The following is a 24,480-nucleotide window of genomic DNA, read 5'->3' as shown; positions in this document are numbered from 1 at the left end:
CTGGTAGCATGTCAGAGAAAAACGCAACATTGAAAATTCACAAAAGAAAAACATTATTACCGACATTCCAGGGCCTACCTCGTTGTCTTAGGCTCGTCAACGATAATTTTTACTCGTTGAGACCCACTGTCAACAGATCTTATGAGCCACATCATCTATTTGTTTGATGGCATGATTAACTCCATGGTTTGAGCTCCAACTTGGTATCCATTAGACCATTACTGATCTACTGGCCCACAACCAATGTTTTCATATTCCGACACTCATGGGTTTACACCCTATCGTGGGGATTGCGCGGCAATACTCATGGGTTGGTAATTTTGTGAAGGCAATGCACACATAGTTGATCACGGCACGGAGTTTCACATGATGGAGGTTTTAACCAAGTCCCCCCCCCCCCCCCCCCCCCCCCCGGTTCTAGGAGTAACACCCTACTCCTGCTGGATGTTTTCTCTTGTATGAACAATGTGGTTACAATGTGTGATCTTGTTAATCCTATTGAGTCGGTCTAGATTTTTACCTTGGCTTCGTATTATATAGGGGCGATGAAGCAGAAAATATTGAGTCTTTGGAACCTTTCGATCTTCATTTTCAGAACTGAATCTTTGGACTAGGGAATTTGGTTAGGGAACCCACTTGTGCCACTGGGGACAGCTAAAGACAGCCAGGCAAAACCGAAAAAAAAAAAAGAATCCTTCAAAACTTAGGGAAAACGAGGCAAAACCCGAAAAGCCAAAAGAAAAGAAGAAAAACCCATCTAAAGACGTGAAAACGCGTACAAAAAATAAAAAGGCCGAAATACAGAGAGAGCGCCCAACACGTGACATGTGACGACGGTTGGGCGCACCACTTGACGCGCTCTCAAGCAATAAAAGTGACCATTGTGCGTCAAGTGGACGGTTGGACGGTCTAGGTTTGTTATGCAGGTGCCTTCTTCTTTTTGATTTCCTTTTTTACTTTTATTTATATTTAAAAATATTATAAATACAAATATTCCACAAAATTAATTTACTTAAACTTTTATAAATGTTCACGCAGTGTACAAGGAACGTCCATGGAACTTCTAAAAAATGTTGTTATCATTCAAAACAATGCTGATGGCATTTGAAAATGGTCACGTGTTTCAAAAGAATGTTCACGATAGTTTTTAAAAATTATTTATGCAATGTAAGAAAAAATGTCCGTTTAATTAAAAATGTACGTGACTTTTTTTATATGTCCACGTGTTTCCAAAATATGTTCATGACATTTTCAGTAAATGGTTATACAATATAAAAAATGTACACTGTACTGAAAAAATAGACGTGTACAGAAAAAAATGATGTAAAAACACATAAATGCGGAAAAAGAAAAAAAAACATAGAAACTTCTAAAACCTGTCCAAACAGGTCATGAAGGGCGTGTTTGGTTGCCCGCATGCAGCCCAACCAGGCCCGCGCGAGATGTGCGCGGCCTGTTTGGTTGCCTGGGCTGCATGCGGTTTGAGGCCCGCACGGACCTTAAAGCAGCCCGCAGCCTGGTCCGACGGAAACTGCCGAATCGGCAGTTTCTCGCGAGCCTGGCCGCGCGCGGCCACGCGTGCGAGGCAGTTGCACGCCTCGGGCGGCGCGGGAGACGGAGGCGACGTCCATTACTCCCCCCCCCCCCCCACTCTCCTGTCACCGTCCAGACGCACTGTTCCCACCGCTCCCTCTCTCTCCCTCACCACCCCTCCCTCTCCTCTTCTCCGATGGCTCCGCCACGCCCACCGCCGCGCCGCCCTCTAACCCCCGTCGACCAGCGCATCGCCAGCATCCAGGAGCGCTGGCTGGCCGGGCTTCAGAACTCGGGCCGCGACCTGGCGTCGGCACTGCGCGCGTCGTCCCCCATCTGTTGCCGGCCACCACGAGCGTCGGACAATGCGGTGCCGGCCGCTCCTGCTCCGCCGCGGATTCCGGACCTCGTGGTCCTGGGCTCGACGCCGGCGCCATCGACGGAGCCGCCCCTTCTTGGGACCCCATTGGCCACGGGGGTTTTCTTGACCCCCGTCCAAGGGTTTTCTCTGGTCGGCGGGCCGTCCTTCTCGACCTCCGGCGTGGCGTTGAGCACGGGGCCGAGGCCGCAGGCCGTCGCCGGGGCCGGCTCCTCCTCTGCTCCGCCCCCTCTCTCCTTCCCGCCGGGGTTTTCACCCCGGCCTCGGTTCGCCGCGGCTGCGCGTGCTCCAGTGAGTCAAACCCCTAAATCTTTGCTCCTAGATGTAGATTAGATGTTTATTTCTTAGGCATGTTGTAGTAGTTAGTGGATTCTATAGGATTAGATAAGATTATAGCAGATCCAATTGGATGCGATCCCAATCGAATCCAATCAGACTGATCTGTTCTTATTTTGTACAGTGTGTGTGCTAGGATTATTTTTCTTGTGCTACTGCTTGTGTGTCCTATGATTTGTGTTCATGCTAGAATCATGTTCATGTTGAATGATGAATGTTATACTGATGGCATGTTCATGTTGAGTGATGAATGCTAGAATCATGTTGACTGATGGCATGTTCATGTTCTAGATAGGATCATGTTCATGTTTCATGTTGCTAACATACATGTTCTAGCTAGGGTTTGTGTTGAATGTTATACGTGCATGTAGTAGGCGCATTTTAGGATGGTGCCAAATCTGCATGGCTGCACATGGGTGCTATTGGCAATTGGTGTTGCTATTTTTAGATGTTACCATGTTTAGGATAGTGCAGTGTTGAGTGCCAGTTGCATCAAAGAAGATGGCACTGATCAGTGGAATTGCCCAACAGCAAGTCAACTGATCAGTGCCACTGATCAGTGGCATTATGCCACTTATCAATGGCACTTGCTGTTGGGCAAAATGCCACTTATCAATGCCACTTGCTGTTGGGCAAGTCCACTGATCAGTGGACTTGCCCAACAATAAGTGTCATTTGCTCTTGGGCAAATGTCCCTGATCAGTGCCATTTTATAAAAAGTTTGTGCACTAATACTTGTCATCTTACCTGACAAGATAATGAAGACTGACTGGGATGTGACGGGAGGAGGAGCTCAGGTGGTGGCCGGAGCTGAGCGCGCCGAGGATTTCATCCCCACGAATAGGTGGCTCAGGAAGGTGGACCTGCCTGGCAGGATCGCCTTCATAAGTGTGCCTCGTTCAAGGGGACGATCTCCGAGGCAAGGCCACGAGGAGGGGGCCTGGGAGCCGATGCGCTTCTACCAGCAGATCAAGAACAACGAGGACCTCGCCATGCTCGTCGTGCCTCCCAAGTTCGTGGAGGTGATGAACACCTCGCTGGTCATCAAGCGACTCCCGCGCGTCGTCAGGCTGTCGGCGAACAAGCGGTGCATGTTCTGGGTGCAGGTGCAGAACTTCGAGGGGCACATGGTGCTTGGCCGGGGCTGGAATGACTTTTGCCGCCGCCACCGGATCGTCCCCGGCGACCTCGTCATTGTGCGCATCTCCGGACTCGGACTGAAGGTTCAGATCTACAACCACGACTCCTCGGTGATGTGCAGGTTTCGTTGCACCAGGCACAATTGCATTGGTAACATCGAGCGGGCTATGTAGTTAACTTAAGGTGTTAGTGGAGAACTTTTATGGTGTGTGGCGAGACTTGTGCTGGAACTTGTTCATATTTTGGCCAGGAGCAGCACCCTGGCATGGAGCAGGGAAGGAGGATGCCCCTGCTTTTAATCTAGACTTATGCTATGTAGTTAAGTAGTTTGCTGTCTTTTCCTTGCATGTTGTGTTAAGTTTGCTGTCATTATATTGCTTGTTTTGTTTGATCCTGCTGTTGCTGTTGTGCTGATCATGTGGTGGTAAGGCCACCACATTTGAATGGGGTGAACAGAACACAAACGCTGTTTGCAACCAAACAACTGAAGTTTGCATCTGCTCACACCCTAAGCACAAAAACGGCAACCAAACAGCAGGGGTAAATGCCTGCCTCTTTATGCGATGCAGGCAACCAAACAGATTGCATCTGCTGCATATGAGGCTGCATTTCATCAACCAAGCTGGCTAGAGATGGACATGCAATGCAACTACTGTTACAAACTGCAACCAAACACGCCCAAAAGCTTCCTAAAACCGCTTAAAAAAAGCCGACGTTGGGTCAGCCCATCTAGCGATCACCAGATCGGTACGGGTGAGATGTAACCCGGCTTTTCTCAAAAAAAAAGAGATATAACCCGGCGATGTCACTCTCACTCCCCCTGCTCCAGATCTAAGAAGACTGGAGAACCACGGCCGCGGATGGAAGGGCCTAAGCACAGGTCAATAAGCAAGCGAGCCCACACGCCCCGGCCTATGACAAACGTGGAAGAACAGAAAAGAAAAACCAGAGTTTGAAAAAACAGAGCTCAATATAGTATAGTAACGGAAAGAACACTCAACATGGGTGAAGTAAGATGAAACTTTGAGAAATCAGAAAAGACACCTGTTAGGTAAACTATGTCTCCAAAGAGTTACAAGACTGTTCTGCTCCGCGCATATAACTCGACCGAAAAACAAACACATCAGTCCGACAGCACCGACATGACACACGCAACACGTTAAAACGCTCTGCCGAGACGCGGACCCTCTCCTCAGCGAGCACAAGCTCAGCTACTCTGAGCTGCTTTACTCCGCAGCGAGTCCTGCCACAGTGAGCCAGCACCGCAACAAGAGTGCGGGGGGGCTCAGTAGTTGGCGTGCTGCTGCCAGCTCTGGTGAGATGGCTGCTGCTGCTGCTGCTGCGGTGCCGCCTGGTAGCCATTCAGGGCTCCATCGGCCGGGTTCTGGGGGTGGTGCTCCTGCGCCATGCCGCCCTGGGAATGGTAGAACGCCGGGTATCCATGGCCCCCGTATTGAGAAGGCTGCTGGGGCTGCTGCGCCTGCCGGAAGGCGCCCTGCTGCTGGCTCTGTCCCTGGTAGCCGTAGAACTGGGTAGGAGGAAGTGCTGACGCTGTTCTTGAACCAGCCCCATGAAGCCACATCGCAGAGTTGTCGCCCTGACAAGAAAAACATAATCAAACACTTTTCTCTACCAAGTAAACAGCAATCAACACAAAATTCTGAAATATACACAAAGGGTTGCTCGCAATGGTTACCTGCTGCTGGAGAGCCATGTATTGATTGGCCTCTTTGTACTGAGCGCTCAATGCTTCATCAAACCCAAGATTGGCCGACGGAGGGGCAGCATTCTGGTTGAGGGCAAAATTTCCTGGAAGGTTACTTGAGCTACCAAAGCCTGCATAACCAGATATAACCGACGAAGCTTGTTGTTGTTGTTGTAAGTTTGCAGCTGACATGTTGTTCTTGTATTGTGGCATCGAGTACTTCATGCCAGCTCCAGGTACAGCAGCGGCAGACTGATGGAACTGTCCATTACTCGAGTAAGCTTGCTGGAAGGCGGTTGATGGTAAGTAAGCAGGGTAGTTTTGTGCCAAGTATGGATTATAGCCAATCATATTTGCGCCAATCATATTTGCGAAAGGTGCAATAGGTAAAGTGGGCTGTGAGTAAGGATGGACTAATTGCTGAGGAAGAGAGGGGGCCATCTGAATGCTGGTACTCGGAAGATTTTGTGTGGATTGAGTGTTCGAGAAAACTCCTGGCTTCATTGGCTGCAAAATGTAAACATAAATATAATGTCAAGGAAAGGAAAGTCAGACAAAGCAACATATGCAACAACAAATTATCAGCACCATGATGTCAATAATATTCAACGATTAAGTTAGAACATTACCAACCCCACATAAAAATTACTCCCTCCTTTCACTTTTGTAAGATGTTCCAACTTTTTTCTAAATCGGATATATTCTAGTCTCATTTCAGTATGTATGTAGTCCATATTAAGATATCCAAAACATCTTATAATAGTGAAGATAGGGGTAACAAGGAGAGTTCGGTGTATACTGTATGTAGCTGAACGATCTCACATGAAAATGGTTTTTTTTCTCAACGCTAGCACACCTACATACATAATTCAAGTTTACACATACAATACAGAATGGTGCACTTTTTGTAGCTTCCAAACTGACCCTGTGAAATATGAATCAGAATGAAGCACGGAAAGATAAATGGATTCAAAGGTTTTTACCTCCTGCATGCCAGTAGTAGTTGGTGCAGCTGAGTTATATCTTGCACCCATTGATTGTGCTTGTGCTGCCAACAAAGGTGATAAACCGAAGTCCAAGTCCCGAAGAGGTGCCATATTTGAGCCCAACAGGTTGTGTTGTTGTAACGTATTTGATTGCTGGAGAAAACATTTGTATAAGATTATGCCAAAGTTATACAGGCTGGAATAAATAGATAAGCATGCAGAAGATGATAAATTCAGCATAATCCTCTTCAGCAAAGAAGTTTATCATCAATTGGAACAAGGAATGGAAAATCCAGAAAATTTCAGTCAGTCCAGAGGATCCTTTTTTTAAGAATTCCAAGATTTGTATAAAAAACATGATCTAGGCAGAATAACTATTCCAATACAAGTTATTGCACCATTATAAGATAACTTAGCATCCGTTGGTTCCTTTCAAATAGACATCTCTTTGGATCTCCCATTGTCAGTCATAACCATGGAAAAGGGTAACACGAAACATCAAGGGCTCATGCTGTTTTTTTTCTTAAGATACTGTAGTAAGAAAAAGGAGCAATGAGCTATTTTTGAAAATAAAACACAACCAAATGTAGAAGTGTCGGATGCCTAAAAGAACCAATCATGTTCACCAGCTAATTACTGTTATACTTGACCTAAATAATCTGCAATAAGAAGGTCAACAGCCCCACAATTTGTCATTTGGTACATTAGTAACGACTGCAACATTACATTGAAACCATCAATGTTCTGATGCCTTCTCACAATCTGGCTATTACTTCATATGATAGTCCCAAATTTGTATCAATTTTGATACATTATATTATGCCTAGATATACAGGTATGCAGGCTATATCTGTTGGCAGTTGTGAATTACAGGGACAAGTATTTAACAAACCATGCACAAGTGAGACTCGTTTCATTAAGGAAACTAAAACACTAGCCTGAACAGGACAAGGTAAGTGTATTTAACATGGGATGACTACATACAGAACCATATGGAAGTGCAATCTGGCTTTCCTATATGTGCTGTGTAGGCACCTATGGGCTGAATTCAAATCCAGGTATGTGCATTACCATTTTTGGGAGAAGCCTTGAATTGCTAAGTTGAGTTGTTATCTTCCAGATGCAATAAGCACATAGATGCGAGAGACATGAAAAGGTGTTATTTCACTAGAAAGATGAGAAAGGGGAACACTGTACCAGCAAGCTTGACAGGTGTGAAAGAGTGTGCGCTTGGTTACTTCCTTGCATGGCATCCATTGCATTTGGCTGTGCTGGGTTCGCATACGCGTGGCTCGAGACTGATGGCAGATTATATTGAACACCTGAAGGGTCATCCAGTATTTCTTGTCTCAGGACATCAGGCTGTTGAACAGAAGGTACATCAAGATTCTCAGTGTTAGCTCCCATAATTTCCTCAAGGTTCTCATTTGGTGGCGAATTCGGAGGAATTTCATAGAAATCTTGATCCCTGCAAGAAAAGGTCATTCCAGTCATGTCACGAGTTCACAAGATGTAACCTGTCCAGCAAAATAAAGAAGAAGGACAACGCTTAACCTCGTATCAGTATGATCTATAGGTTCAGATTCCTCCACAATAGGCAACTCCACATTGTTTTCAGTGCTCTTTGGCGGCGGGAGGAGCCCAGAAAATGCACCAGATCCGAAACTGCCAAAGCTCAATCCGGCACAGCCTGTGTTGGCAACTTGCAGATGGTCCGGAATTATAACTGCTGGGTTATCTTCGGCAAACTTTGTGGCAGCTAGCTCTTCATCATGTAGGCTCAGACCCTGAAAGTTTGCTGCTGCTGATACATCAGCGTTGGACTCCTCAGCTGCCAAAAAATTCCATAATCAGAATATGGGATGCAAACCATATAGAACAAGAGAGAAAATATATATTCATGTGCAGGTGTGTGCAAAAAAAAAACTCATGCAATTTCCAGAACAAAAACCAACCAACCAGTCGAAAAAGGGTTCACAAATATATTTGTTATGCACAACATGTGAAGCAAATCATGATAAAAAAACCGGAAGCACTGAACATGCCAGTCTGAAGTATATTCACTATTCAGCAAAACAGGAGGAACTGAACATGCCAGTCAAGTATATTCAGAAAGAAACATACTATCTGGCTTCTTTCAATCTGCTGTGGCAATCTATTTTTTCAAAATTGTCAGTCCGAAGTTTATGCAGACAGGAATGGACAGTGTGCTCTCTGGGTTGTTTAAAATATGCGTTAAGATGTCTATTTTTAAAAAAATAGCACCAAGTGATAATAGTCATCTGAAGTCATCCGTATATGTTGCTAGTACCTTTCCAACACAGATGCATACAGGCAGACTAACATAAAAGTTGATAATAATTGTATCAATTGGACAAAGAAATTTGTCTTTCATCTCTAGAACGGTTAAATTATTCTACCACATAAAAAATATAGCTCAAACAATTTTACAACAGTTCTGATTAAGCATGAATACTGGATACACACACATTATACTTAAATGAGATGTCAAAACAAATTCATAAACGATGCTGTGTTGCCTATTCAAAGCATTAAAGTTCACAACAGATATACTCCCTCCGTTCCAAAATAGATGACCCAATTTGTACTAACATTGTACTAAAGTTGAGTCATCTATTTTGGAACGGAGGGAGTACAAGATTCTCACATGGAACGATAATGCATGGATGTTTCAAAAACAAATGTTGGACCGCAAAAGTATAACCAGCAAAGAACTAGATACTTTGAACTCAGTTTAGCACTCACCTTGGTCCTCTATGTGAGAATGCGTCTGAGCCAGATAGGTACTCGAGTTCTGCAATAATCCATCATTATATTCAGAATTCCCTCCATAGTGATCCAAGTGTCTCTCAGAAGCATTTCCTGATCTCATTGCAGCAGAGATGTTATCATCCAAATAAGAATTTTCATGCAAGTAAACCACATCAGCAACATGCGTCGATGGATGTAATGGTGCCTCAAATAACGATGGGTCCCCAGATGTCTCAGGGATGGAGGATTGATTCCCTGCTGTCGGGTCATCTTGTGGAGACCAATCATTATCATATTTCTGCTTGTTATCAGCAGCTGTGTGACTGTGGTCCTTAACCAGAACAGAATCTTGCGCAGAAGGTAACCCCTGGTCAAGCTCTGTTGATGCAACTGTGCTCGCAGATTGTTTTGCATTCTGGTTTACAGTGGTGGGCAAAGATGGGTATTGTCCGGCATATCCTTTGTCCGCTGTGACCACAGTCTTGGTAGAAGGCTTCCCCTGAGCCTGTGGCCTGCCACCCATTTTCACAATATCAGCCATTGACAACTGACCTGGCGGCCCAGACCAGCCATGCTGAAACCCAGATGATGTTTGTGGTGGTACTGACGGTGCATCAGCAACCAGATTTTTGTTCACCGAGGAACTACAACAGACAAAACAGAACATGTATATCATCAGAACAGGTGAAAAGAAGAACTATCTGAAATCACCATCAGACAATTTGTATGATTATAGTGCCGCACAGTCCTCCAAAACTGATGAGCGCATTGTTTGACTCAGATTTAACAACACTGCATTTTTTTACTGGAATCGAATAATTCTCATCAACCAGAAAACTGGAGAAAGCACACAACTACAACCATGAGGATAGGCAGGGATGAATAGACTGATAAACCAAACTGAACATTCATTGCTTGATCAATTGATGGATACAAAATGCCCCTTATATGTGAGGACCTGCTTGACCTGTATGTAATACATGTCAACTTAGAGGTAAACTGATCGATCTCCATCTCTAGGCTTGTTCTTTCTTATTAAAAGAACATTGTACCTCTAAGATGGCTGCCCCCTTATCCTTATACATGACAGAAGAACTATTGTGTTCCAATCTTCTAACAAAATAATTGTTTGTATAACTCACGCGGTTTTTACAAATGTTTGAACAACATCGCAAGGGCATCAATAGTTACAATGCACCTCAGGGGACAATAGATTTCTAATCATAAATTGCGCTTACTAAAAAAGCAGGCTGAGCAGTTGCCCTTCAGGTAAGAAGCGAAGGTCCTTACCTTGGAACTGTTTGCTTCTGGGTGGAATTGGTTGATGGCATACCAGATCCTGAGACGGATGACCTTGAGGTCATGTTATCTGATTTTTGTAAAGCAAAAGTAAATGGTGAAAAAAGAATTATAAACAAGAACAGCCTCAAAGATACAGATGGTGTTTTTTCTATTACCAATGGAGCTGTTGTAAGCAGAGTTGTTTCGCCCACCTCGATCTGGACCGCCTCTTACACCTCGACTGGTAGCATTATTTGCCGCTCGAGACCTTGGCTCAGGAGTCTCTTTAACCTATGAAAGCACATATACCTATCTGTTATTTCCATCACTGCTTGTATTTTGAAACAAGAACCAAAGGAATAACTCAACATGCTAACTATTGGCGGAAAAATCAAACAGAGCAAAATAACTTTTGCATGGACAAAGTATCTTCTGTATGGGTACTTGGATGTTCATGCTAATGAAGTACGATCATGAGAAAAAGGTTAGCTACAATTCATTGGCAACCCAGGTAAAACCCGATGACCAGTTATGAGACAAACTGAGCACTTAACGAATACAGGGCAAATATATTTGAGGAACATGGTTTACTGACCTCTTTTTTCTTGTCACGCTTGCTCTTTACCTCTTGAAAGGTATCTGGAAAAAAAAACAGTGGTACATGAGATAGAGATATTTACACTACTTCAACTGGTAGCTAATTGGCATAATCTATGGTTACCACCACATAAAGGTAATGTAAGCTGGTGAGTAGAATCTAAGATGATAAAATGCAAAGCAAATGTAGGAAATGAAAAAAAATTGTATGGCAAGAATTGAAATCATGTCTACATTCACAAACTATGTATGTGTACACAAGTACTCACTTAAACCCTGACCAAGAGACAGTGTAATCATTAATTCCAAAACCACACCATTCCGACCATCTCAGGTAAGTTCAAGAATGTATTTTACGACCTTCACATCCACACATAAGGCCGTATTTGGATTATCGTTGCTTTTAAATAACCCTGTAAAAAATACAGGTCACGCCCCGTCGTTTTGTTTCCAGCTGAAAATTACTCGGCGGCCTTTAAGATACAGGCATAAGTTAAACACCTCTGCAATAGATTACACCGATCCCGCGCGGCCTAAGAGATCATACAATTACAGATCCCACTCCTTGTCCATTCACTAACCCTCATAAAGTAAGCAACAGCACGTTATAGGGAGGCAAATGGTGTTCACAGAGAACATCTCATCTGCCAAATTATACAAGATCAAACTAAGCAACCATCAACCAAGGGGAGAAGAGCAAGAAAAATGTAAAATATATGCATGGAATGCTTCTCTGGAACAACTTTAATGTATACACAGGCAAACAGAAATTATAGTAATCAAAGGAACAGAAGGAAATCCCTTCCATGCTTTCTCCACAAAGAAAACATCAAAATACCTTCTCTAAGATAAGCACACAAGCTACTCAAGTTTACAAAAGTAGCAAATCTGACTGTGCCACTTTACCATCTGCTGTACAATAGAGGTATAACGAAAATGACCATTTCCCAATCGATATAGCAACACCTAACCGATTTCAGACAAGCAAACCTGATAAAACAAGCAGATCAAAAGTGCTTTCACCTTCCAAAGTTTGGCCAGCAAGACAAGCATCCATCTATTTTCCCAATTTAAATGCCTCCAGCCCAGGAGCCATATCTATCAGAGCACCCTTTTTGCAACCTCGTTGCTAAATCGGCCCACATCAAAGATACCAGTTATCCCCTTTCTCCCGAAGACCCATGCTCCCCGATTCCCCTCCCCGTATACAACAATAACAAAATGAAAGGACGAACAACAGAAAACAAACAGAATCAGCCTACCCTCTAACCCAAAACGGGAAGCGGTGGCCATTAATTGCATTCAGCAGGTGGTCTAAACAGGAACCCTAAAAATGTAGAAGCAGACCATGATTTGAACGAGACCAACACAACTCCTAAGTCAACCCATAACCTGATGAACAGCTATGCCGCCAGTACTAATCCGCAGGAAGCCCGAAAGGGAAAACCGAACGGGCTCATCTGGTTCCAGCTAGTCGGTAGGGGACACGGCCCGCTCGGGGCGCGGCCGTGGCTGCAAGGACCGACGAATCACTCCGCATCGGCCAGAACCTCCTAAGAACCCTAGCGGCGAGGAACCGCCCTCCAATCGCGCATCGAGGGGGCCCGCGGAGGGGCGGCGAAACAGGCGCGGAATCACGGGCGCGCGGGGGAGGGGGGAGGGAGGGGGAGAGGGCGGGCGGACCTTGGGAGAGGAGGCGGCTGACGGCCTCGTCGGGGTCCATGGAGCACTCGCGCAGCGCGGCGTAGATCTCGGCGTCCGGGCGGTTGACGATCTCCTTGAGGCTCTGCACGAGCTTCCTCGAGGCCTGCGGGACGGGCCCCGCGGCCGCCGCCCCCTTCCCGCCCCCCGCGCCGCCGCCGCCGCCGCTCATCCTCGCCGACGGGATCCCCCTCCTCCGCCGCCGCGGCCGCCGACCAGCAAGCCCCTCGGGACCGGGAGACGCGAGGCGCGGGCGCGGGGGCGGCGGTGGTGGGGAGGCTGGCTTCGGTTTCGGCTGGCTGCGCGCTGCTGCGGCGGCTTCAGTCGGCTCTGTCTCTCTCTCTCTCTCTCTCTCGCACGCAACGCGACGCAACGGCGGCCTCAGTTCCAAAACCCTTCCTCCCCCTCGCTCCTCCGCGCCCGGCTTTATATAGCTGGGCCGGCGGGCGGGCGGATGGACGGGTGGGTTGGGTTGGGTTGCGGTCTCGCCAGGAAGGAATAAATACGGGGACGGCGATTTGCTCTGCTTTACTTTACCATATCGAAATACCCTATATATGCTCTTTATGGCTTATTAATTTGATGAAATCATCAAAATACAAGTACATCATGTATGTATATATGTACTATTATATTATTATTAGAAAAACAAAACCAGGTATTTTCGAGTGTATTTTGATTGAACGCGCATTTGTTCTTCTCCGTGCTTATCTCTCTGTCGCAGTGCTTATCTCCGCCGCGGCGATTAATTGGTTTGACCGGACGTTTGGGGGGGGGGGGGGGGGGGGGGCATTGGATGAGCGCGGCGCGCTCCTCGAATTAATTGCCTGCCGCGAGTAGAAGACGCGGAACGAGGCGCGGTGCTATCTCAAGAAGTGCGCAACCGCGGGAGGACTATCCGCTGCATCGAGCGTTTCTTCCTAGCAACGCGACGTGTTTCACTCGAGGTTAGGAATACCTGGTCAAACAAAAATCATGGTAGACTGCCTCTTAGGGCATGTTCAGCAATGCTCCAGGCCGTAAACTCCTCGACTCTTGCTCATCAGTCAGAAAACTGGCTTCTCGAAAGAAAAGTGGGGATTCCATGAGCCGTTTAGCGGCCCGGCTCCGGCCCTAGATCGGTTTAATGGGCTGGCAGCCCATTTTGAGGAGATTTGGACCATTTGACGGGGAAACATCTGGCTCACCTGGCTCGTCTCGCACTAGCCCAGCTCCAGCCGACCACACCACTATCTTTTGGCATGAATTGAGCATAGCCTTTGTGGACTCCAGCAGCCCCCACGATCTCTCTACCGGTGCCTCTCCGACAACAATGATGATCTCTAGAGCACCCTGTACGCACCTCATTGAGCCCTGGCCTGAGCCCCAACCAACCATGGGACCTGTCTTTCGTGTCAACCGAGCTCCATCGCCAGAGGAGCATGGATCGCGATGTGCGGCGGAGTCTGACCACCCAGCCAGAAGTAGGACCCCTCTAGGAAAATAGCGCCACCTGGTCCTGATCCCTCACCGACCCAAGGAACTTAAGGTTGTTGATGGCATCATAAGATTCATTACTAGAGATAGCACTAGTGGGGGCGCATCCTTTTCTTCGTTTCCTCCAAGTCATGCAAAAGAAACGTTTCTTCTAAAGCGATAGCGACCCGCTCTGGCATATTGATCACTAATTCATTATTGCACAAATTATCTTTTTATTTTCCTACCGTTTGTGATACCTACATCGCACACAATTCGGTCCAAGGGTGTGTGATAGATTTGTCGTCTTAAGCCCATTTTGCAGTAGTGTGTTGCCCCCCCCCTCCAAGTGCAGTGGTTTGTTGGCAAACAACAGTTTCCCTCAAGTGGATGACTTCAAGGTTTATCGAACCAGTAGGAGTGCTTGAACAATAGTCAATGATCAGTACCTGCACAGAACTATAGTACTTGTCTTAGCCCCCAACAAAACTAGTGAGATTGTTAGTATCACTAGCCTTCCTAGTTACAAAGATTAATGTAACTCATCGAGGAATTGACAATTGCAGCGGAGGAAATAGAAGTTCAGAATTAAAACAGAATTAAAGAGTGTCGATCAAGGTTGAAAGCATCAAGAATGAATGGACTAGGATCCATAATTTCACTAGTGAAATCTCTCCATAAAACATAACATGGCATGGCGTGTTGGTCCATCATACCGACAAATTCCTTGATAGGGTTGCTCATGTGGCGGAGTGCACACAGAGGATCTGATTGGGAGCACACAAGACAAAGATTTTGCCTAGGTTCAGGCCCTCCTGGTAATATCCTACATCTTGCATGTCTGATTGTATTGGTTGGATTTTGTATGAGAGATGTTGAGATATATTGGATACTGACTTGGCACTTAAAATAAATTTTATGTAAACACTATCTATGCTCCGTACCAACATTTGTTATTTACGTGCGTCATTGTCTTTTATGATCGACATGCATGGATTTTAGAGTCCGGATTTGAGATATGTGGATGCCAGAAGGGAAATATGAGGGCCCGCCCGGATGCGCCCACGGGCGTGCCCCGACGCGTCCGCGGACGTATAGGGGGTCGGATTTGCCAAGTCCGACTGTAGATGCTCTCGGTAGAGAAGGGTGACGCAACGGCGCTGCTTAAGGTGGGCACCGTCCTAGCCACGACGCTTCCCAGCCTTAACGGGTGCGAGACTATTTTGCCATGTATGTAGTATTGTACACTGCATGCGACAGGACCACGTCGATGACTTTGGCAGCCATTGCTGTTGCAGAACGCTTCTCGATACATGTCCTCGAGGATTGATAGACATTGTCGCCGCCATGGATCACGATCGCCAGTGAGCTGTTGGCCGGCGCTTTTCCCGCCCTTCCTTGGTAAATGCAAGCTACAAGCTTTAGCTTCTTGGCTCACAGTGGCCTGATGTCTACTACACAACTTGTTCTTGTAGACTCGTGTTGGGCCTCCAAGTGCAGAGTTTTGTAGGACAGTAGCAATTTTCCCTCAAGTGGATGACCTAAGATTTATTAATCCATGGGAGACGTAGGATGAAGATGGTCTCTCTCAAACAACCCTGCAACCAAATAATGAAAAGTCTCTTCTGTCCCCCAACACACCAAATACAATGGTAATTTGTATAGGTGCACTAGTTCGGCGAAGAGACGGTGATACAAACATAGTAATTATAGTAAATATTGATTTTTTAATAGAAACAATAAAAAACAGCAAGGTAGCAATTGATGAAACGGAACACAAATGGTATTGCAATGCTTGAAAATGAGGCCTAGGGTTCGTACTTTCGCTAGTGCAATCTCTCAACAATGCTAATATAATTAGATCATATAACCATCCTCAACGTGTAATGAAGAATCACTCCAAAGTTTTTATCTAGCGGAGAACATAAGAAGAAATTGTTTAGGGTACGAAACCACCTCAAAGCTATTCTTTCCGATCAATCTATCCTAGAGTTTGTACTAAAATAACACCAAGCTATTCTTTCCGATCGATCTAACCAAGAGTTCGTACTAAAATAATACCATATGATACACATCAACCAACTCTAATGTCACCTAGATACTCTAATGTCACCACCAGTATCCGTGAGTTGATTATACGATGTGCATCAAACAATTTCAGATTCATAATACTCAATCCAACACAAAGAACCTCAAAGAGTGCCCCAAGATTTCTATCGGAGAAACAAAGACGAGAACGTGCATCAACCCCTATGCATAGATTACCCCATGTCACCTCGGGAATCCGCCAGTTGAGTGCCAAAACACATATCAAGTGAATCAATATGATACCCCATTGTCGCCACGAGTATTCATAGCAAGACATACATCAAGTGTTCTCAAATCCATAAAAGTATTCAGTCCGATAAAACGAAATCTCAAAAGGAAAAATCAATTCATCACAACAAGATAGAGAGGGAGAAACACCATATGATCCAACTATATTAACAAAGCCCGCGATACATCAAGATTGTGCCATCTCAAGAACACGAGAGAGAGAGTGAGAGATTAAACAGATAGCTACTGGTACAAACCCTCAGCCTCGAGGGTGGACTACTCCCTCCTCATCATGGTGGCCGCTGATACGTCTCCGTCGTATCTATAATTTTTGATTGTTCCATGCCAATATTATACAACTTTTACATACTTTTGGGAACAATTTATATGATTTATTGGACTAACCTATTGATCCAGTGCCCAGTGACAGTTCCTGTTTTTTTTGCTTGTTTTTTGTTTCGCAAAATATCCATATCGAACGAAGTCCAAACGTGATAAAAATTTACGGAGAATTATTTTGGAATATATGTGATTTTTGGGACTTGGAATCACATAAAACGGGTGCCCACAGCCCCCACAAGACACCAGGGCGCGCCTGAGGGGCCAGGCGCGCGGTGGTGGGTTGTGCTCACCTCGTACGTCGGTTGAAGCTCTACTTCAGGCGCAAGGAAGCTTATATCCGGAAAAAAATCGTGTTAAAATTTCAGCGCAATCGGAGTTACGGATCTCCCGGAATCTAAGAAACGGTTTTCGGCCAGATCTGGGGGACGCGAAACAGAAGATAACAGAGAGAGAGAGAGATCCAATCTCGGAGGGGATCTCGCCCCTCCGCCGCCATGGAGGCCATGGACCAGAGGGGAAACCCTCCTCCCATCTAGGGGGGAAGCCAAGGAAGAAGAAGAAGAAGAACGAGGGGGGCTCTCTCCACCTCTCTCCCGGTGGCGCCGGAGTGCCGCCGGGGCAAGGATCGTGACGGCGATCTACATCAACAACCTTGCTACCGTCAACACCAACTTTCTCCCCCTCTATGCAGCGGTGTAATGATGTCTACTACGCAACCTTCTTCTTGTAGACTCATGTTGGGCCTCCAAGCGCCGAGTTTTGTAGGACAGTAGCAAAATTCCCTCAAGTGGATGACCTAAGGTATATCAATCTGTGGGAGGCATAGGATGAAGATGGTCTCTCTCAAACAACCCTGCAACCAAATAACAAAGAGTCTCTTGTGTCCCCAACACACCCAATACAATGGTTAATTGTATAGGTGCACTAGTTCGGCGAAGGGATGGTGATACAAGCGTAATATGGATAGTAGAAATATATTTTTATAATCTGAATAAATAAAAACAGCAAGGTAACAAGTGATAAAAGTGAGCAAAAACGGTAGTGTAATGCTTGAAAACAAGGCCTAGGGGTCATACTTTCACTAGTGCAAGTTCTCTCAACAATGATAACATAATTAGATCATATGGCAATCCCTCAACGTGCGGCAAAAGTCACTCCAAAGTTCCTATCGCGGAGAACATAAGATGAAATTGCTTGTAGGGTACGAAACCACCTCAAAGTTATTCTTTCCGATCAATCCATTGAGCTATTCCTATAAGTGTCACAAACAGCCCTAGAGTTCGTAGTAAAATAACACCATATGACACACATCAATCAGCCCTAATGTCACCTAGATACTCCAATGTCACCACAAGTATCCGTGGGTCAATTATACGATATGCATCACACAATTTCAGATTCATAATATTCAATCCAACACAAAGAACTTCAAAAGCATCCCAAGATTTCTACCGGAGAAAGGAATATGAAAACGTGCATCAACCCCTATGCATAGATTACCCCAATGTCACCACAGGAATCCGCAAGTTGATAACCAAAACATACATCAAGTGGATCAACAGAACATCCCATTGTAACCATGGATATCCCATCGCAAGACACACATCAAGTGCTCTCACATCCAAAGATTCAATCCGACATAACAAAACCTCAAAGGAAAAGACTCAATTCATCACAAGAAGGTAGGGGGGAGAAACACCATATGATTCAACTATAGTAACAAAGCTCGCGGTGCATCAAGATCATGCCAAATCAAGAACACGAGAGAGAGAGAGAGAGAGATCAAACACATAGCTACTGGTACATACCCTCAGCCCCGAGGGTGAACTACTCCCTCCTCATCATGGAGACCGTCGGGATGATGAAGATGGCTACCGGTGATGATTTCCCCCTCCGGCAGGGTGCCGGAGCGGGCTCCAGATTGGTTTTTCGTGGCTATAGAGGCTTGCGGCGGCGGAACTCCCGATCTAGGTTTATTTCTGGGGGTTTCTATATTTATAGGCATTTTTGGCGTCGGGAACAAGTCAGGGGGGTCCACGAGGCGACGACAAGGTAGGGGCGCTCCCTAGGGGGGCGCCCTCCACCCTTGTGGATGCCTCGTGGCTCCTCTGATCCATCTCCGATACTCCGTGGGCTTCTTTTGGTCCATAAAAAATCATCATGAAGTTTCAGCTCGTTTGGACTCCGTTTGGTATTCCTTTTCTATAAAACTAAAAAAACAAGGAAAAAAGAGAAACTGACACTGGGCTTTAGGTTAATAGGTTAGTCCCAAAAATAATATAAAATAGCATATAAAACATCCAAGATGGATAATATAATAGCATGGAACAATCAAAAATTATAGATACGTTGGAGACGTATCAAGCATCTCAAGCTTAATTCCTGCTCGTCCTCGAATAGGTAAATGATAAAAACAGAATTTTTGATGTGGAATGCTACCTAACATATTTATCAATGTAATCTTCTCTATTGTGGCAAGAATATTCAAAACAAATTTTAATATTGACATAAAAACAATAATACTTCAAGCATACTAATAAAGCAATAATGTCTTCTCAAAATAACATGGTCAAAGAAAGTTATCCCTACAAAATCATATAGTCTGGCTATGATCCATCTTCATCACACAAAATATTCAAATCATGCACAACCCCAATGACAAGCCAAACAATTGTTTCATACTTTTGATGTTATCAAACCTTTTCAACTTCCTTGCAATACATGAGCGTGAACCATGGACATAACACTATATGTGGAATAGAATATGGTGGTTGTGGAGAAGACAAAAAGAAGGAGATAGTATCACATCAACTAGGCGTATCAACGGGCTATGAAGATGACCATCAATAGATATCAATGTGAGTGAGTAGGGATTGCCATGCAACGGATGCACTAGAGCTATAAGTTTATGAAATCTCAAAAAGAAACTAAGTGGGTGTGCATCCAACTCGCTTGTTCACGAAGACCTAGGGCAATTTGAGGAATCCCATCATTGGAATATACAAGCCAAGTTCTATAATGAAAAATTCCCGCTAGTATATGAAAGTGACAACATAGGAGACTCTCTATCATGAAGATCATGGTGCTACTTTGAAGCACAAGTGTGGTAAAAGGATAGTAACATTGCCCCTTCTCTCTTTTCTCTCATTTTTTTATATTTTATATTTTTTTGGGCTTTCTCTCTTTTTTTGGCCTCTTTTTTTTTCGTCCGGAGTCTCATCCTGACTTGTGGGGGAATCATAGTCTCCATCATCCTTTCCTCACATGGGACAATGCTCTAATAATGAAGATCATCACACTTTTATTTACTTACAACTCAAGAATTACAACTCGATACTTAGAACAAAATATGACTCTATATGAATGCCTCCGGCGATGTACCGGGATGTGCAATGACTCAAGAGTGACATGTATGAAAATTATGAACGGTGGCTTTGCCACAAATACTATGTCAACTACATGATCATGGAAAGCAATATGACAATGATGAAGTGTGTCATAATAAACGAAACGGTGGAAAGTTGCACAGCAATATATCTCGGAATGGCTATGGAAATGCCATAATAGGTTGGTATGGTGGCTGTTTTGAGGAAGGTATATGGTGGGTGTATGGTACCGGCTAAAGTTGCGCGGTACTAGAGAGGCTAGCAATGGTGGAAGGGTGAGAGTGCGTATAATCCATGGAATCAACATTAGTCATAAAGAACTCACATACTTATTGCAAAAGTCTATTAGTCATCGAAACAAAGTACTACGCGCATGCTCCTAGGGGGATAGATTGGTAGGAAAAAACCATCGCTCGTCCCCGACCGCCACTCATAAGGAAGACAATCAATAAATAAATCATGCTCCAACTTCATCACATAACGGTTCACCATACGTGCATGCTACGGGAATCACAAACTTTAACACAAGTATTTCTACCAATCCACAACTACTCACTAGCATGACTCTAATATCACCATCTTTACATCTCAAAACAATATGCAAGGAATCAAACTTCTCATAGTATTCAATGCACTTTATATGAAAGTTTTTATTATATCCCTCTTGGATGCCCATCATATTAGGACTAAATTCATAACCTATGCAAATTACCATGTTGTTTAGAGAGACTCTCAAAATAGTATAAGTGAAGCATGAGAGTTCATCAATTTCTTCAAAATAAAACCACCGCCGTGCTCTAAAAAGATATAAGTGAAGCACTAGAGCAAACGACAAACTACTCCAAAAGATATAACTGAAGATCAATGAGTAGTCGAATAATTGTGTAACTATGTGAAGACTATCTAACATTTAAGAATTTCAGATCTTGGGATACTATTCAAACAGCAAGCAAAACAAAATAAAATAAAATGACGCTCCAAGCAAAACACATATCATGTGGTGAATAAAATATAGCTCCAAGTCTTTCCACTCCACAAAAATTGACATGCTTATAAGAAACATTTTTGTCATGACTTGTGCAATCATCATTACGATTTTGGATATTCAAAGAATTCATACTAACAACTTGCAATCATGCTCATCATTCAAAGATTCTATGCCAAACATTTTATTGAATTATTCTTCTATCAATTGAGCATAATTTTCCTTTCCATCATTTTCAAGAAAGACATGATAAAGACGACTAATATGAGGCCGCCTCAATTCCATTTTTTGTAGTTTTATTTTTATAAACCAAAATAGTGATAAAACAAGAAACTAAAAGATTTAATTGCAAGATCTAAAGATATACCTTCAAGCACTCACCTCCCCGGCAACGGCGCCAGAAAAGAGCTTGATGTCTACTATGCAACCTTCTTCTTGTAGACTCGTGTTGGGCCTCCAAGCGCAGAGTTTTGTAGGACAGTAGCAAATTTCCCTCAAGTGGATGACCTAAGGTTTATCAATCCGTGGGAGGCGTAGGATGAAGATGGTCTCTCTCAAACAACCCTGCAACCAAATAACAAAGAGTCTCTTGTGTCCCCAACACACCCAATACAATGGTTAATTGTATAGGTGCACTAGTTCGGCGAAGAGATGGTGATACAAGCGTAATATGGAAGGTAGAAATATATTTTTATAATCTGAATAAATAAAAACAGCAAGGTAACAAGTGATAAAAGTGAGCAAAAACGGTATTGCAATGCTTGAAAACAAGGCCTAGGGTTCATACTTTCACTAGTGCAAGTTCTCTCAACAATGATAACATAATTAGATCATATGGCAATCCCTCAACGTGTGACAAAAGTCACTCCAAAGTTCCTATCGTGGAGAACATAAGATAAAATTGCTTGTAGGGTACGAAACCACCTCAAAGTTATTCTTTCCGATCAATCCATTGAGCTATTCCTATAAGTGTCACAAACAACCCTAGAGTTTGTAGTAAAATAACACCATATGACACACATCAATCAACCCTAATGTCACCTAGATACTCCAATGTCACCACAAGTATCCATGGGTCAACTATACGATATGCATCACACAATTTCAGATTCATAATATTCAATCCAACACAAAGAACTTCAAGAGCATCCCGAGATTTCTACCGGAGAAAGTAATATGAAAACGTGCATCAACCCCTATGCACAGATTACCCCAATGTCACCACAGGAATCCGCAAGTTGATAACCAAAACATACATCAAGTGGATCAACAGAACATCCCATTGTCACCACGGATATCCCATCGCAAGACATACATCAAGTGCTCTCACATCCAAAGATTCAATCCGACATAACAAAACCTCAAAGGAAAAGACTCAATTCATCACAAGAAGGTAGGGGGAGAAACACCATATGATTCAACTATAGTAACAAAGCTCGCGGTGCATCAAGATCATGCCAAATCAAGAACACGAGAGAGAGAGAGATCAAACACATAGCTACTGGTACATACCCTCAGCCCCGAGGACGAACTACTCCCTCCTCATCATGGAGACCACCGGGATGATGAAGATGGCCACAGGTGATGATTTCCCCCTCCGGCAGGGTGCCGGAACGGGCTCCCGGTTGGTTTTTCGTTGCTACAGAGGCTTGCGGCAGCGGAACTCCCGATCTAGGTTTATTTCTGGGGGTTTCTATATTTATAGGAATTTTTGGCATCGGGAACAAGTCAGGGGGGTCCACGAGGCGATGACAAGGCAGGGGGCGCGCCCTAGGGGGCGCCCTCCACCCTTGTGGATGCCTCGTGGCTCCTCTTGTCCATCTCCGATACTCCGTGGGCTTCTTTTGGTCCATAAAAAATCGTCGTAAAGTTTCAGCTCGTTTGGACTCCGTTTGGTATTCCTTTTCAATAAAACTCAAAAACAAGGAAAAAAACAGAAACTGGCACTGGGCTCTAGGTTAATAGGTTAGTCCCAAAAATAATATAAAATAGCATATAAATGCATATGAAACATCTAAGATGGATAATATAATAGCATGGAACAATCAAAAATTATAGATACGTTGGAGACGTATCATGTAACACCTCTTTTCCCCGCTGTAATCTCTACTTAAACATGGTGCTCAACACTATATATTATTTCCCAATGATATGTGGCTATCCTATGATGTTTGAGTAGATCTATTTTGTCCTATGCGCTAATTAATGATCGTGGTTGGTTTGAGTGTATATTTTATTATGGTGTTGTCCTACGGTGCCATCCGTCTCGCGCAAACGTGAGGGGTCCCCGCTCTAGGGTGTTGCAATACGTTCATAGTTTGCTTATGGCGGGTGGCGTGAGTGACAGAATACACATACCCGAGTAAGTGGGCTATTGCGTATGGGAGTAAAGAGGACTTGATACTTAATGCTATGGTTGGGTTTTACCTTAATGATCTTTGGTAGTTGCAGATACTTGCTAGAGTTCCAATCATAAGTGCATATGATCCAAGTAGAAAAAGTATGTTAGCTCATGCCTCTCCCTCATATAAAATTACAAGAATGATTACCAGTCTAGTTATCGATTGCCTAGGAACAAATGACTTTCTTGTTGACAAAAGCTATCTACTTTTATTACCTTGCAATTTATCCATAGTTTTATTCTCGCAAAGTACTCGTAGTTTTATTTTTGCAAAATAGTTTCATACTTGTTTTAGGTAAAGCAAACATTAAGTGTGCGTAGAGTTGTATCGGTGGTCGATAGAACTTGAGGGAATATTTGTTCTACCTTTAGCTCCTCATTAGGTTCGACACTCCTATTTATCGAAGAAGGATACAAACGATCTCCTATACTTGTGGGTTATCAAGACCTTTTTCTGGCGCCGTTGCCGGGGAGCAATAGCGTGGGGTGAATATTCTCATGTGTGCTTGTTTGCTTTATCACTAAGTAGTTTTTATTTTCTGTTCTAAGTTGTTCTCTATCTTTAATTATGGATATGGAACATGAAATACCAAAAAAATAGTTGTACTTGCTACTCATGGAGACGGGGAACCTCCTAAAACCCTCGATGCTCGTTATGTGAAAGATATTAAACAATACTTTGATAATCCTAAGAAACCCCGTTCAACTTGATAATGGGAGACACGTTGGATCAACGTGAATACTTTAGGGATTATCACTTGACTCATAAAGGGAAATTGTTATGGCATCAAATTCATATGTTGCATTGGTATGCTCAGGAACTATGCTTGAGATATGATTATACTTGTTGCTCTAGAATGAAGGCTCCTCACCTTCCCTTTTCATGCAAATTTAGTGATAATGAAACCTTGGCTTCTTATGCTAATGGTAGATATGATTACTATGATGTGGAAGATAGAAGAATTTGTTGCTTTTAAGGGTGCTTATTAAATTGAATCTCTGTTTGAAAAGTATGATGATTCTGTTTATAGGCCTGAAATTTTTACTATACTTAAATATTACTATGAAAAATATAAATACAATGCCGATATTGATGCTTTTATTGAGAAAGTCTCCGCTGTTCAAGAAGGGACTAATATTTTGCAGGAGTCTATGGAAGAAGAAA

The 24,480-nt window shown here is 43.9% G+C and overlaps 1 protein-coding gene across 1 annotated transcript; it reads right to left on the bottom strand.

Moving 5' to 3' along the window:
* Nucleotides 1–4,390: 4,390 nt before the first annotated feature.
* On the bottom strand, nt 4,391–12,849 carry LOC109761991 (uncharacterized). The gene is made up of 10 exons (XM_020320803.4): nt 12,413–12,849; nt 10,728–10,771; nt 10,309–10,423; nt 10,142–10,220; nt 8,846–9,495; nt 7,634–7,910; nt 7,277–7,547; nt 6,077–6,232; nt 5,085–5,600; nt 4,391–4,985 (listed from the first exon to the last, which is right to left on the bottom strand). The coding sequence occupies exons 1-10, from the start codon at nt 12,600–12,602 to the stop codon at nt 4,674–4,676; spliced, it is 2,610 nt and encodes an 869-aa protein (XP_020176392.1). The 5' UTR covers nt 12,603–12,849; the 3' UTR covers nt 4,391–4,673.
* Between the last annotated feature and the right edge of the window lie 11,631 nt (nt 12,850–24,480).

The sequence above is a fragment of the Aegilops tauschii genome, chromosome 1, assembly GCF_002575655.3.
Source record: "Aegilops tauschii subsp. strangulata cultivar AL8/78 chromosome 1, Aet v6.0, whole genome shotgun sequence".
Classification (NCBI taxonomy): domain Eukaryota; kingdom Viridiplantae; phylum Streptophyta; class Magnoliopsida; order Poales; family Poaceae; genus Aegilops; species Aegilops tauschii.
This window is presented reverse-complemented; position numbering and strand designations above follow the sequence as displayed.